The sequence below is a fragment of the Venturia canescens genome, chromosome 9, assembly GCF_019457755.1.
Source record: "Venturia canescens isolate UGA chromosome 9, ASM1945775v1, whole genome shotgun sequence".
In the NCBI taxonomy this organism is placed as follows: domain Eukaryota; kingdom Metazoa; phylum Arthropoda; class Insecta; order Hymenoptera; family Ichneumonidae; genus Venturia; species Venturia canescens.
Genome location: NC_057429.1, coordinates 11,990,487 through 12,006,652, shown reverse-complemented (window position 1 = coordinate 12,006,652; position 16,166 = coordinate 11,990,487). Strand labels below are relative to the sequence as shown.

Genomic DNA, 16,166 nt, shown 5'->3' with positions numbered 1-16,166 from the left:
ATGTAATGTGCCGACAGATTCTCTCAACATCGTGATTCAGACCGTATTTCGCTTGCCACGCCACTGGGACTGCCAACGAGATAGCTCGAAATTTTCGAGGCGGATTTTCCCCCCAACAGCTCTCCCAGGTAGGACATCGTCTCATCTAGCTGTAAGCTAACACGTCGTTAGAGCCAAACCGTACTAAAAACAGCGAGCGAAGCAATAACGCAAGTGAATGGGGAACTTGTGATTTTTTCAAAGACGACCTATGACTCGAGAGACAAAATCGAAAACTTGTGTCTTGAAACCAATAATATAAAAAAGTGGAAAAAAAATTCGCTATCGTCATTTCGCTCGCTCGTTGTAACCGCTTTTTGGGTGCGTTATGTACCTTGTACAGCAGATTGTGAAAAATGTATGGAGGGATCGGAAATATTATCGTTAGTAATGAACAGGCAATAATCATTTTAATTACCATTCAATCGGCTATAGATTTGCATCAAATATCCTTATTTTATTTCATCCTCTTCCGAACTCTGCTGTCCTTTTGATGACGTCTTTGGGTCGGGTTCATCAGCACAGCCGCAGCATGGAGAAAACAATTTTATAATCAAATCTACACAAAAATACGAACACAGGTGCAGGCACAAGTCGCATATAAATTGTGCGCAGCATTCATCCATGAGTAAATCCCGCGTTTTCTGTCTTTCCGAAAAAGTCAATTTCCGCAGGTGCGTTGTGATTTTTTCAATTGTTAAAAGAATACTACAATCAATGTACTTGTCCCGAGACTCTACCGAGTCTCTTGATTCTAAGTGCCGAACGCGTGTTGACTGAAATTCAACATCAAAAGCTGAAATATTTATCAACTTGGAAGGTGACTCACATGACTCGTGCGTGTCTGATATTTTTCTATTCTCGTTATTACCGGATGTTTTCGAAATACCACGTACCACGATCAACATATGAAACGTTTCGAATTAAATTTCTTTCTTCTGAAAGTATAATCGTTTTTCTTCAGCATTGATAATTCCATGATAAATCAAGCAAAACAAATTAATAAACTCAAAGTTTTTGCTTTTGACAGTTTATGGTTATAAATATAATAGCAATGGGAAAAATAACGCAAATATTGCTGATTCGTAGCTAAACGCCTTGATCAACTAGACTGATCCGTAGGTTTCAATATTAACGATTATTTCATGTAAGTATAGGGCTGAACAGTCATCAGCGAATTATATTTCAAAAATAAATCTACGACTCCCTTCTTTGAGCAAGAGAAATTGCTAAATACTTTTCAACATTGTGGTTTTCGATTTCAATCCTTTTTACTCAACGGATCATTTTTATTTTTTATTTTAAAAAAATCCATTCTGGGAAATCGCTCTATTTGATAAGAGTTCCTAGGTATTTTACTTTCAGTGATAGTAATGAAGTTTATCAAAAGAGGCGATGCCTTGTTTTCATTCGCTTTGGATCGGTCAAAATTTTTATTCATAAAAGCAAAACCAATATGTATATTTTGAATAATAGTCTTTACAGAACTATCGTAAATAACAAATTGGTTTAAAAGATGCACGAAATTTTATTTCCTTGGATTTCAGATGAGTAACTATTTTCGTAAGTTTTTTTCAAATTTTATTAGAAAAAAGAGAATAATTCTAATTCATACAAAAATAAATATCGATCATACAAAAGTTTTTACAATGTAGGTTATCGAATGATCAATGAGAAATTGGAACACCGGTAACAATTGGTTTCGGTCTGCCCTTGAAAATGAGTTTTTTTTTCACAAGTGCTTTGACAACGTATTCAGTTTTGAATGACTCTTCAATGTTTCTGCCCTCAATCGCTTCGCCATTTATTTTTCGTCGCATTCTTTTCAAAACCGCGAACGGTTTTGGGAGTGCAGTTTCTTTTCCAGACAACACGTGAACTCCTATTATTAAGATAGGAGTGCCTTCTTTCGTAAAGTGAAGATCACCGATGAAGCTGCTGTTTTCGATGTTACCGCTTGAATGTGACAGATCGCCTTGTAACTCGATTATTACCCACTCCTGCAAAACACCGTCCTCTCTAAGCCCGAAATAAAACAAAAAAGATAATTCCGCGCTAACCGGCTATGGTGACACAAAGAAAAAAATATAACCTCTTAATTGGAATAATCATTTCACTTATTTTATTTCCGAGTTCCGGATTCAAGAACCAGCACCACTGAAAAAATTGCACGAAAGTCAGTGAAATGATGAAATTGTTTAAGATATATATCGACTTTCCCGAATTTCGTTGTTTATTAAAAATAAATTCAACACCGAAACTCCACAACGTTCGGAAATTGAAAATGTTTTGTTGCGAGCGTCGTTGCGAGTTTACAATGGGTTTAGTGGCGTCCAATGGCGTCGGTCTCAGTCATGAAGTTTGATGAACGGCCAGCAGAGGAAGACACTTGGTGATTCGAGAGAAAATTCCGAAAATTCGACAACTTTCGGAAAAGAATTGAGCTGAGTTTGAACCACATCGAAGAAAGAAAACAGCTATTAAATAACATAATAATTACAAAATAATATACTAATATAACAACAATAAAAAACTTAACCAGAATATTGGCATTTTACTCCGTAGATAAACGTTAATATAGGGTGGTGTCGAGTTATGTTTACACCGTTTACCCCGTTTACACGGCGCTCTTATTCCGGCTTAGTTATATCAATATAGATAATACAGATGATATAGATATACAAAATACATATCTATTGATATATATAAATATATCCATCTGTATCAAGAGACTCGGTCACGACTCAGTATATACGAATAAAAGCGCCGTGTAATCGTAGTCAGTGTGCGAAATGCGCGAAACCCGCGAAACATGCAGCACGCACTGCTCCAAAGCGCTGCTCTATAGAAGATAAAGTTAGCGGCCAAGCGGCGGCGGCGAGGGTCTCGATTGTTTTTTTTGTGTACTTTGTTCTTCGTAATTCGTAACTAATGTCTCAGAAATTCAGCACACTAACCTAAAAGTTCACGTAAACAATCCGAATTCAATCTCAAAAAGTCAGGACATTTGTAATCAATTCTTTTCGTTGAACAAATCCTAATGGGAATATTTGCTAGAATGAAAGCTCGTAGGAAATCGAGAAACGGGTAATCTAGATCAAACAATAAAAGCTTGAAAAAATAGTGAAGTGTTACCCGGCTAGTGACACCGACAATCGTAAGTTTGGTTTTGTTAATGTCCCTAGTAGCAATTTTCAAAAGGGTGCCAAAAAGTTATCCGAAAGTTATCTGATGTCAAAAAGTTATCTTTCAGACAACTGTTAACTGTTAACTTTCGGATAACTTTTTGACGGACATTTGTATACCATTAAGGTAACTTTTTGGCACCCTTTTGAAAATTGCTACTATAGGGGTGTAAGATGAAATATTTTTGCGAGTGTCATTTTCAAAAATTTTCGTTCATCGCCATACTCAAAATCATGTCTGAGTATTCTTGAGGCCTTTCTTATGCATGATGTATTAAATTTTGAAGTTCGCTGTTCCACCTGTGAAGTTAATTTTTTCTATTATTTGAGTTGTTTAACGGCTCGAATTCAATCAAACTTTTTTTTTGTTTAAATAAGGAAAGAAAATGGAAGGACTGGATAAAAAAGTTCTCGAGTCAAGCGCGATAATCTACGATAATGCACGGAAAAAGTATGTCTGTCCATTGTGTAAAAAGAAAAAGGTAAAGATTTTCAGAGAAACGCATTTGAAATCAAGCCGACACACAACCAGACTGAATGCTTTCAACAGTGTTTTTCTCATAAACGGTAGACAACCGTTATGCAAATTTTGTAACAAGAAATTGCAGTGGACGCAGGTCCAGGATCATTTAAAATTTCATAAAGTACTACCATATTGGGTACCCGAGGATAGAAACCAAAGATTTGTTGCAAATTTTATGACGCGTGTAAACAGCCTATATCATTGCCACTTGTGCGACAAAGTATTGAAAAATAGCACTGATGCTTGGGGCCACTTAGAGAATGAGCTTCATTTGGAACTTGGAAAAAAAATTGGAGATTGTCGGCTTGAAAAACAGTGGGATATTCGTTGCAATACATGGCTCATTCATGGAATTACTCCGACCCTGAAAAAAAAAATAGAGTGTCGGATATGCAATGAAACAATGGAACCCAGTGAAGCTGATCAGCATCTATTATCACTTTGCCACACTCAAAAAAAATTATTATATCGTCATGAGGTTCTTAAGCGTGGGAAGAAGAACATGCTTCATGGAATTACAAAGCCTCCGCAAACGAGCCATTGCAGCCAAAAAATACCTCTCACATTTTCAAATCGCCCGATGATCTGCAACTTTTCCATTTCACCAGATTTTTCTACAAGTGTTACTTCTCAATCTGAGCAAGTGGACTCGGACGAGGACAGTTACACAAGCGATTGCTCTGCCATGATCAGCCCTGAAACTGAAACTGATCTCGGAGATCCGTCAAACCTGGAAGAGTCCCGTGCTACGGAGAAAGATTGCAAAAACTTTGAGTATCTCGTGTCAGACCCGAGCTGGACAATTGAGACTTCGCATCCATTGATGAGAGAACTATTGAGCCGAAAACAGTGTACACAATTGTGTACCAAAGCAGCTACGCAGGCATTTTATTGTCTGCTCTGTTGTGACCTACTCCCGAACATTGAGAGTGCAAAAAAGCATGCTTCCGACGAGACCCACTTGGGTTCCTTAAGCAAATACGGAACCAATTCCATTTTAATGGACCCAACGGGAACATATCATTGCGGGTATTGCGACAGTAATAAAAATGATTTGGCAAAAATGTACCACCATTTGATAAGCGATGGACACCTCAAGAGGGTTGTCAAATGTAATCAACTAGAGCATGCCCAAGCTATTCTCACTCAATCAGACAATCAATCAGAGGAAATAAAAACGAATGATCATCATGACATGCGACCAAATTTCAAAGATCTCGATGGAATTTTTAACAGTTCCTCGTCCATGTCTGCTCAATTGACCTCATCCCGTAGAGACTCGAAGTCATCCGACAAGGATTCCCCCGGTAATAGCAAACCTGAGTTATCACTAAATTCACAAAAAATCAGTCCTGGATCATATTCGCCGCTACCAGTTCTAGATTGGGTACTCGAAACCTCACAACCATTGTTCAATCGCATATTCTCTTTAAAACTCTGCAAGAAATTGGCTATAGACGTGGAGACCCAATTGTATTACTGTCTCATTTGTTCGAATGGATTTCATGACAAGGAAACGGCTGAAAAACATGTTACAGGGGAAGACCACGCGAAAACCATGCAAAAACTCGGATGCGATAGGATCGTGCTGCTCGAAACCGGCGGATATCACTGCACGTGCTGCGATCGGCGAAAAAACGGTTTTAAGGAAATCTACGAACATTTACTGAGCGACGGACATGCCAAGCGGCTCAGCCAAGGTCCAGACAACGGACAATCTGCGCCCGTCCCATCGGACAATCAGTCGGATGAAGCGAGACCCCAAAATTCCGGTGTCTCGCCGCCGCGTCACGAGGTTACCATTGAAGTGAAATCCATGAAATCTGATAAGGAAAGTAGCGATTTAGAATTCCTCCAGAGAGACTTGAATTGGATTATCGAAGTCCCGGTAAACGTTGGAAAGCTGTTTACTCACGCGAACGAAGGTACGCTCTATTGCCTCTTATGTTCAGAATATTTTTGCAACATTAAGGTTGCAAGGAAGCATGTTTCCGACCAATGCCATGTGAACTCCATGAAAAGGTACGGATGCGATTTCATCGTGTTGAATGAAACGGGAGACTATCATTGCACGTGTTGCGATAAGCGGATTCAAAATCGGGATGTCATCTTGGGACATTCAACAAGCAGCTCACACCGCAAAAAGCTTCGTAAAATTAACCAACGAAACAAGGATCGGAAGATCTCTGATGATGCGGAAAGAGAATTGAATGGCACTAGAACCAATGACGATGACGTTTTCCAATCGACTTCCAAAGATTTCGAAGAATTTTCGAACCTGCGGTCTCCGTCGAGCGATAAATCATTGTCAGCCAATTCGCTTTCACTGTTAAGAGAGAGTTCTCGCAATAACGACGAAAGTTTGCCAAAAATCGAGCCGAGACCGTTGCCCAATTTTGCGGAAAATGAAACAGACAAGAATTTCGATTTTCGTGATGAGGACTTGAACTGGGTTGTCGGATATTTGCATCCGTTGTACGGATCAGGGAAGAGAAAAAATCTTGAGAGCGAATTGGCCAAAAGTTCGAAAAAGTCTTACTGTCTCATTTGTCCGGCTTATTTTTCCAGGCTCCAAACGGCATTGACACACATTTCCAGTTCGAAACACACCACTTCAATGGAACAACGCGGATGTCATTACATCGAGGTGACTGCTCAATCCAAGTATCGTTGCACTTGTTGCAATACCAAAGGAAAAGACTTTCAGAAAATCTATTCGCACGTGATGAGCGAGGGTCACAAAAAAAAGTCTGACGAAACGAATCGGATTAACGGTCGACAACCAGCTGTCGAATTCGTAGAAAATAATCCGAATACGATGAAAGAAAACGATGCTGGAAACTCAACAGCGGCCACGATCCTCGGTGGAAACTTGAAATTCCGCGAGACCGATTTGAATTGGGTGGTAAGTCGAACGCACTCGTTGTGTAAAAAAAAACTTGCAAAGAATGAGGATGGAGAATTGTTTTACTGTCTCCTTTGTAAATTTCCGAACAACGGCGATGGGTTCGACGTCGATGCCGCGAAAAATCATATTTCTAGTGACATGCACGCAGGTTCGATGGAAAAATACGGATCCTTCTGCATCGAACTGACCTCGAAATTCAGGTATAATTGCGTATGCTGCAATCGACAGAAAGGTTCCTTTGCTAAGATCTACGGTCATGTAACGAGCCCAGGACACGTCCGACAGTTGCAGAAATTCAAGCGAAAAGATGGCGAGCAAAGTATCTCCGTTAATGCGATAAATAGACCGAGCGAGGTTAGCCTCAATGACGGTACCGTGGAGCAAGCGGTCAGCGAAGGTTCGAATTCATCGCGCGTAAATTCGTCAGCACTGATAGAAGCTACGAGGAGCGAGAACGAAAGCAACAACTGTTTTGCCTCGAAGGTCTCTGAAACCGCTTCCATGTCGTCGCAGCCTCCGAAAATCTTTCCGATCACCGAGGGCACAGCCGAGAACTTGGATTTTCTCAAAACCGATTTTATGTGGGTGGTTGACAGTTCTCATTCGTCGTTCAAGAAACAGACGGCCAAAGGGCCACACGAAAAAGAGTGCGAAACCACCGCAGGCCAATTGTTCTATTGTCGCTTATGTATTTGCCTTTTGCCAGACCCAGCGAGCGTGAGAAATCATATTGGCAGTGCAGGCCACGCGCACTTGAAGAGAAAGCATGGATGCTGTTATATCAAATTAATTGAGAAATTCAAGTATCTTTGCATGTGTTGCAACCGGCGCAAAAGAACCGATTCCAAGATGTTCAGTCATGCTATGAGCAAAACACACGTCGAACGTGTACGCGAAATGGCTCTAGATAATCCTGTCGTTTTTGAAGAAGATCAAACGAACGAGAAGAACATCAAGGAGAGCAATTCGGAGCAGCTAATTATGGAGAAAACGAACGAATTACTCACCGAATTGTCACTGATGAAAGAGGCTTCGAATAACGAGAGCAAATCAGTTGGGTCGCCTTCGAATCCCCACAAAAACGATTCTCAACCGTCAGCAGGTCAGAAAGTCTCTCCACCGTCCAGGAAACCAGTCAAAGATTTAGATTATCTCTCAAGAGATTTCAACTGGGTGATTGACAGTTCCCACGCATTTTTCAAGAAGCAAGTTGTCAAAAAATCTGATTTTTTTTCCAGTGACGAGGGAGGTGAATGGTTCTACTGTCTCATTTGCTCTTGGCCGAACTACGGCGATGCTTTCGACCTTGAAACCGCAAAACTTCACATTCGCAGTAAAGAGCACGCACTTTCAATGGACAAACATGCATGTAGAAATATTGAGGTGACTTGGAATCCCAAGTATCAATGCTCGTGCTGCGATCGTCGAGTGGATACTTTAGGTCAAATCTACGATCACATAAAGAACTCTAGACACGTCAATCGTCTTCACGATCACAGGCTACTTCAAAAAGAGCGATCGAGCGTTAAACTCGAGGCAACCGAATTTTCACAGGATGAGAGACCTGAAAACCTGCATTTTTTCAGGAGAGACTTGGATTGGGTGATCAGCGGCCCTTTCAAAGGGTTTAAAAAACGATATGGCAAGATTTGTGATAAAAATATTGTTAACGACGCAGGAGATCAGAGGTCCCATTGCCTCGTATGTTCTGTTGATTTTCTCGATGCCACAGTTAGAGAAAAACATATTTTGAGCGAAGAACACACGGATTCGATCAAGCGATACGGATATGATTTCGTTGGTGTAACCTACTTTCCCATTTATCGTTGTAGATGCTGCAATCTTATTGAACGTGAATTAGAAGGCCTCCACTGTCATATAATGAGTAACTTACATGCCAAAACGGTCCGTGAATTGGCAGCACTTTGCTCTCAACAATCAATGGGAGAACCTGAAGTCGTGTGTGGGGACAGAGGACCGCGCCAAGTTACGAATGGTAGAAAAGAAAAGTCACCATTTGCGGAACAACTTGGAGCATTTTCATTCGACTGGCCGCCGCCACCACCACCGCGTGAGAATTTGGTAAAGTCTTACGGAAAAGTGTCAGTATCTAATGAGATTTTGCCCGTTGCTAAAAGCGAGTCGAACGACTGGTTCTCTCGAAATTTTCCTAAAATTAAATTGGCGCCTCCGACGCAGCGGGTGCTCGATAAAACCAGTGAGAGTTTTGAATTCCACGACGAAGATCTCAACTGGGTGGTTCATAGCACGCATTCGTTGTACAAAGTGGAGAAGCCGAGAAATCTTCTTGAGAAAGCGACGAAAAGTATGGAAAAACGGTTGTTCTACTGCCTCGTTTGTTTCGAGAATTTTTCCAGCATTGAAAACGTCACGATACATATTTCTTGCGAGGAACACGGGAACGCCATGAAACAATTGGGATGTCACTTCATCGAGGTGTTACCAGGGTCCAAATACCATTGCGTCTGTTGCAATCGTCAGAAAAATGAGTTTTACAAAATCTACAACCACGTCATGAGCGAGACGCACATGAACCGCCTCTGTGAGATCAATGGGGAGACCGATGGGTCTCCTGCCCTCGAGCTCGTCGCAGATAAATCGACCGACGATGGGAAGAGCGATAATGCTGTTGGGCCAGGACATTCGGACCAGTTGCAGTCATTTTCTACGGATTGGCCGACTCCTTCGGAAAAACCGTTCGCACCGGAGGAAAACGCGACTCCAAATGGTGAAGCTTCGACTTCGTCGCTCGTCGTCGCGTCTTGCATATTTGTCAGTAAAAAGAATGCAAAAAAGTCTTTTTGCCATATTTGTGCGGACAGTGAATTGGGAGTAGCGACGAAAAATTTGGAGGAGCACATCAATTCTATGCGCCACAAGTTGTCGTTGAAGAGGCACGGTTGTGACAACATTGAGACCCGAGAAGACGGTGGCTATCGTTGTGTCTGCTGCGATTCCGAAATATCTTCTCTCCAGAACGTTTACCTTCACGTAAAGGACAAAAAACACATGAGCTCGTTGATCAAGGCGAAGCCGGAGTCGAGACGCCTTAAAAAAGTCACGCGAAATAGGAGTCCCGAGAGCACTGGTAAAGTCACTGGAAAAGCTTTATTGAGCGACTTCATTGGGAAAAAAATGGAGCGTCGGGACGAAAGGGACGAGAACGATCTGTACGAGTTGGTCGATTCTTCGCAGCGATACAACATGCTGCCTAGATACTCGGGCAACGTCAAAATTGACATGGAAAAATGCCACTCTATTCCTGGCCGATTGGACAACTCGAACCAACCGCTGCTCAACTCCATGCTTGTCTCAATGGCCGGCGAATTGTCGCGGCTAAACAACCAGATTGAAAACACCGAGAGGTACAAAGATTTGCCCGATTGGCTGAATTTCCGGGCTGATAGAAGCAGACAGATTGCGACGAAAACTATACCTTGTGATTTTTGCAATCACAAGGTCGCAACTCGTACCGATCTCCACGCTCACATGGCTAAACACGTCAGTGAAGAACTCATTGCCATGAATAATTCACGACTACAAAATGGAAGTGTCTCTGAGAATAATTGCTACTCGAGCGAATTTATCGAACCAGAACATTTCGAATCATCGAATCAAACAATCGATTCTCGTGGCTCTCCGAAAGAGCTTACGGATTCCTCAAAGTTCGATCAATCGCTGAATGAATTCAGTGAATCTTCGTCGGATTCGGATGACGAACTGGGGTACGAAGAAAGTCAGGAGAACGATCCGGCATCCGAACGAGATTTGAAAGAATTTTTGGAAAATGCGATGAAGGTCTCAAGATCAACGAAAAAAGTGGATTTCAAGGACGTCATAGCAAAATTGAATTTCAAACACAATCATATTTACGATTTAGACGACAAACTGACCGATCTCCAACGAGGATTAAGAATGTCCGTAATAATCGACAACGAGACGATTTATTGTTTGGTATGTCGTGTCCGAGTGTCGAATACATTGAAAGATTATTACGCCCATTTGTGGAGCCTCGATCACTGCAATTATTTGGATGTGATGGAGAACGATGCCGAAGCATTTGCTGATTTTCCAGATCAGTTCAGCGACCTCGAGCTCGCCCACGAATATATGGAAGAGATCAGTGACAGTACGGTCCGTTGTTATCTATGCAATAAGAGCGTCGCGAACGAGGACGAATATTTGAGGGATCACATTAAGGAAACTGGACATGTGCGTGCGTGCGCTCTTATGCATTTAAACGCTTCGGCGCGTTTCGAGTCCATGAAAGGCTTCCTGAAATGCGATTGGTACGGGGTCGAGCGCTATTCCTGCTTCGCGTGCAGAGTCCACCAACACTCCGAAGTCCGCTTCATGAGGCACTTGAACAGTCAGAGACACTCGAAAATAATGCTCAAATCACCGAATTTCGAAAGAAAAATGCTCTTCGATTTTTGTCCCAGCTGCGCGGTTCTTTGGTACGGTTACAGATCCTCATACTCTCATCATGTTAACGAGGTAGACTCGCACCAGTGGCTCGCGAATGATGGATATTATTTCATGCGTGACATCCCGAAACTTGCTCAACAACTAGTCGGACAACCGGAGAACTGGGCCGACCGAACGATTCGCCATCTCGATGCAATTAAGGCCGACGAAGCCTCCAAGGTAGATGATCTCATTGATGATCTTCAGAGAATCGTAAGATTAACATTCCCATGCGCCAAGGCTTACCCCTTTGGCTCCAGAGTCAGCGGCTTGTACTTTGAAGACAGTGACATCGATGTTTTTCTCGACTGTCGTAAGTCTTTTTATCTTTTCCATTTTTCCACTTTTTTTTCCTAAATCCATTCCAGTCTATTTCGTCGATACTTATTCTAACTACAGTGTTGCGTACGATCGCTTTCGTATCATTCTTTCATAATTTTTCGTTTAATATAAAACTCTCAATTTATTGTTTCGTCCGCAGGCAATGTTTACGATGGACAAGACACCTCGGAATCGATTACGTTGTACTTCATCAATAACGTTCACAAATGCTTGAGCAGAAACCCAGAAACTTGGGACATCCACGAAGTTTTGACCCATTGTCGCTCGCCCATCATACGTACCTATCACAGACCGACCGGATTGTCGTGTGATATTTCTTTCGATAATGGTCTCTGCGTTGAGAAAACCAAACTCATTAAGTACGTGATTCCGATGCTAATTTTTATACTTTCATTTACGCTAATTTCAAATATTTATGCTGAAAAGAACGTTTTGTTGAATACATTCAACAACATATTTGATTGCCTCAACAGAGTTTCGTCTCGTTGTAAAGAAGCTTCGTTGTAACACTCAACATTTCTTCCAAATTTTCTTATACAGTAAAATATTGATGGAAACGTGCACCAAAATTGATGTTTCAACAAAATTTCTTTTTCAGTATAAACCAATAGAACTACGAATTATCGAATACAAATAGTCAAATGGAAGTCTTCTGATTTAAGTTTATAAATATTTAATTGCAGACGGATCGTCGAGGTTTATCCCGCATTTCGAAAATTGATAGTCGTCCTAAAATTGTGGTTGGCGTATTGCGATTTGGCAGGATCTGAGCGTATCACGCACAATAGCCTTTATTGGCTAGTCATTTTTTATTTACAAAATGAGATGATACTACCAAACATCGCAACTTTGATATCGATGAAAAACAAATCCAAAATCATTGCGGGTGAGTTCGAAATAGAAAAGAAAATCTTCCTTATTTTTCAAACCAAGATCGAAATAATGATATTAATGGAACGACAGTGAACAAGAAAATAGAAATAAGCAATAAAATATGGTATAGAAAAATCGTTGAAAAAAATGTATTTTTTTTGGGCCTGAATATTTTTCCAAATTAATTTTGTGTCTTTTTGCAGGTTGCGAAGTCGGAGTTTCTTACAACTTCGATCAATGGGAATCGGGTGGAAGCTCGAGCGTGAAACATTTGCTCGAGCGTTTTTTCACTTTCTACGCGAATTTTGATTTCCGTTATGACGTTGCGTGCCCCCTGCTTGGCACAGCAATAAATAAACATAATTTCTTTTATCTTGAATCTTTGCCGGAAGAAATGAACATGTACGTCAGGTACATAAAAAAATCAAGAAAAGCGGAAATGTTTAGAGTCGATTCTCCAATGTGCATTCAAGACCCTTTCGATTTACCACACAATGTTACAAAAGCTGTGAGAAAAAATATTCTCAATCGTTTCCGCACTTGTTGCTTGAAATCTTTGAACTTCATGGCCCCCTCGTAAGCTAACGGACGAAATTGATCTTCATTTATTCGTCGATCGAAAAAATGACTTTATCGTGGTAATTTATGTTAAAAGTTCTCAAATTTCAAGAATTTTCTCGCGATTATTTTTAATTCATAAGTTATAAAACCAAAAGATTCTTCTGTAAATCCTCTCATTTTATGTCGATCTGCCGTTCTCTTACGGCACGAAAGACGATTCAAATATATATTGCGTTTCATCTAGATGGTCTACGCAGTTTTATCAGTTTTTCGATTATTTTATCGACATGTATTTAAGCTTTGAGAAGAAACAAAAATTGAACATGTCGCAGAGTATTTGTTTTTTTTTCTTTTCTTTCATTTCATTTGTACGCAGATATTGATTCGGCCAGGTTGAAACATACTGATTTTTTATGCCTACTACTGCGTATATGCATTATTAAAATAGTCACATTTCGTGACAAAGATATCGACAGAACTATTTTGCTACATCTTTTGGCTATGTACGGTTTAATTTTAATTCTATGGTTTGTCGGTTGTTTAAATGTAAGTTACTAAGTTGGAGCTGTGATAACTTCAACAATATTTTTTGAAAACATTTGTGATACTTCGCTCGCTGTTGAAATTATTATCGAAAAATGAGCAATGACCATAAACTTGAGAAACTCACAAAAAAATGACAGAGACATTCTTTTATTGTTTTCGTTTAACTGATTTCTCCGATTTTCTTCGAATTTTTTTTTTCACATAATTCTACTTTTATTTCGTTTATTACTTATTTGATTTCAGGAACTTGGATTAATGCGACTTTTTTTTTACTCTGTCATACTTCAATTTTTATTATTTCTTTTTTTCTATGCTTCGATAATAATTTTGCCGCGAGTGATGCAACGCCAAATAGAATATTTTTCTATGAACCATTATGCGGGAAATTCGTCGTCGAACGATAGATTTAAGAAAAGAATAATAAGCAGGCTGGATAAACTGCTGTTGTATCTGTTGAAAACTTAAAAAATAAAATAAAAATAAAAGTTCTACTAATAAACAGTTTCAAGATTTTTCAAACCTGTCAAAATCATACGTGCGGCTGAACTATGAAGCTTCAGACGGAGGACCCAAAAAAACCCAATCGTATGTATTTTTGAAGTTTTGTGAAAATACTAAAAATATAACCTCACGAATCACATTTTCTAAAATTCCCCAAAAAACCCGATTTCACCTGATTTTGCCCGCAATTTTTCACGGGGTCCTTCTGTTAGAAAAAAAGCTTTTTTTAACAGAAAAAAAAACGATAAAAATAGAGTGAACTGGACTGGACTGTCGTTCAGACATTTTCGCGTCGATTAAAGGTAGTTAAAAAACCAACTTAAATAACTGGAAGGAACGAGTTTATTTATAAAAGTTACAGACATATTTTTAGGAAAAAACTCAACTTTACTGCTTTTTCAGTTGTATCAAGTTGTAAAGTAAGAAATTGAAGAGTGAAGTCGATATGAAACATTGTTTCATACTCACTGAAGAAATGATAATTATGAAAATTTACTCGGCATCTGACGATTCCGAAAAACGCAGCTCAAATATAAATTTCAAATGTAATTTACGAGAATTCTACTATCATAAAAAAGTAAAACATGAACGTATTACAATTTTCATTTGCTTGGAAAAAACTAGAAAAAGTAGCATGATTGGTTCTTCCTTGCAAGATCGGGATTCACGTTTTTCAATTGCATGGAAGCCAGTTTATACTGCGAAATACTCATGGGTGAAATTATTTTAGTCGAATTTAACAAGTTTTTGTAATTTTTAGTTTAAAATAACTTACTATGAGGATCAATTTTGATCCGTTATAATCGCCGACATCAAGGGTTCAACGGCTCAATAAATGATAGATTTAGGCCGAAAAAAGTCAAAAATCCAAAATAAATCGATCAAATTTACAGAGGTATTTTCATTGCAATTCACGGTTAACAATTCCGCGGTGGTATCTTGTGTACAAAATTTTGTTACGTTGCTAGCCATCTGCGTAGGTACTGCCGGGATCCAATCAGCGAGCTTATTATTCGAGCTTATTTTTTTATTTCTGCTATCGCACATTGGATTCGAGTGATATTGAAAAAGCTTTCATGGTGACGCGCAATTTCTGGGGTATGGCGCATATTACCCCTCACCGTACATATTCCCCATTGAAATTTTGCATTGGCATCACTGGGCTTGAACACGAAGATTCATAGAGAGGCATGATACTAATAGAAAATATTTTTCTGTTTTATCATTCGTTATAAGTATTAATCAGTTTTAATGAATATGTAGTATACAGATAGAGCGTCGGGTTGTATTTTTTGGAGTCAGCAGCGCTGATCACTCGCTAATTCAAATATTGAAGTGCTGCATGAGCACTTGAAGAAAAAAGATACGACGACAGAGATTCTCAACTTTGTTGACAGTCGAGTAAAGACACATTTACATCTTTACCAGAAACATTTCAACGAAAATTTGCACAACTACCACCATATATCAACTCTGCAAAACATTCTATTCGTAAATCTATAAATCGCAACGACTGTATCACGAAAATAAATAATATGAAAATATTATATCTAACGGTTCATTATTTGAAAAAAATACTTCCATGAAATATCCAAACGTCATCCTGACGTTCACGTGTTTTGATCATTCAATCGGCAGAATGTCTACATTTGTAACATGAAAATCATTTTTCATATTTCGCGCACTCGTATTTAAAAAAAAAATCGTTGGTGTAGTTACTCACGGTTACAGGAACGGGCCTCGATCTTCTTCCTACCTTTTTCTCCCGCGATCCTTGCGATTTCCGTTTTCCTCGACGATCCTCTCCCTCTCCGTCTTCCTCCACGATCCTTTCGCTTTCCCTCTGCCTCTACGATTCTCTTATACTGCTCCATGGTTCTGGTCATAAAGAACTTTCCACATATTTTCAACACACTTTTCTTCCAATGTTTTTTCGTCCTCCCATGTTTGGAATTTATCATTTCACCTTTAACTTTTGTTATTATCACTTCACCGTATCGCAGAAAATCGTAATCGCGATTCATTATCACAAAGTTATATTTCCGCTGGTCTTTTTTTCGAGAACGAACTTGGATTTTTATTCACTAAAAATTTAACTTTATACCGACGCGAGGAGAAAAAATTCGTTATTTAATTGTACGACCGATTGAATACGAAAATTAACATAAACGAAAAAAAATATCCCCATTTTCAGGGAGGG

General features: G+C 39.6%; 2 protein-coding genes across 3 annotated transcripts; one reads left to right on the top strand and one right to left on the bottom strand.

Moving 5' to 3' along the window:
• Window positions 1–1,603: 1,603 nt before the first annotated feature.
• LOC122416120 (chromosome transmission fidelity protein 8 homolog) lies at window positions 1,604–2,482 on the bottom strand. Of its 2 annotated transcripts, none has more exons than XM_043428817.1 (2): window positions 2,132–2,400; window positions 1,604–2,058 (listed from the first exon to the last, which is right to left on the bottom strand). In XM_043428817.1, the coding sequence occupies exons 1-2, from the start codon at window positions 2,149–2,151 to the stop codon at window positions 1,707–1,709; spliced, it is 372 nt and encodes a 123-aa protein (XP_043284752.1). In that variant the 5' UTR covers window positions 2,152–2,400; the 3' UTR covers window positions 1,604–1,706. The 2 variants fall into 2 exon arrangements, 1 of the variants encoding a protein (XP_043284752.1); XR_006262069.1 differs by having other exon boundaries at window positions 1,898–2,039; window positions 2,132–2,482.
• A 297-nt stretch (window positions 2,483–2,779) lies between these two features.
• On the top strand, window positions 2,780–13,964 carry LOC122415915 (uncharacterized). The gene is made up of 5 exons (XM_043428506.1): window positions 2,780–3,196; window positions 3,603–11,456; window positions 11,625–11,844; window positions 12,169–12,371; window positions 12,562–13,964. Exons 2-5 carry the CDS (start codon window positions 3,611–3,613, stop codon window positions 12,936–12,938), a joined length of 8,646 nt encoding a protein of 2,881 aa, XP_043284441.1. The 5' UTR covers window positions 2,780–3,196; window positions 3,603–3,610; the 3' UTR covers window positions 12,939–13,964.
• Window positions 13,965–16,166: the final 2,202 nt, after the last annotated feature.

Coding starts and splice junctions, on each gene's coding strand:
- LOC122415915 (XM_043428506.1), top strand. CDS start 3,611: ATGGAAGGACTGGATAAAAAAGTTCTCGAGTCAAGCGCGATAATCTAC. Junction 11,457..11,624: donor CGATGTTTTTCTCGACTGTC/GTAAGTCTTTTT, acceptor TTTCGTCCGCAG/GCAATGTTTACGATGGACAA. Junction 12,372..12,561: donor CAAATCCAAAATCATTGCGG/GTGAGTTCGAAA, acceptor GTCTTTTTGCAG/GTTGCGAAGTCGGAGTTTCT.
- LOC122416120 (XM_043428817.1), bottom strand. CDS start 2,151: ATGATTATTCCAATTAAGAG. Junction 2,059..2,131: donor ATGATTATTCCAATTAAGAG/GTTATATTTTTT, acceptor TTTCGGGCTTAG/AGAGGACGGTGTTTTGCAGG.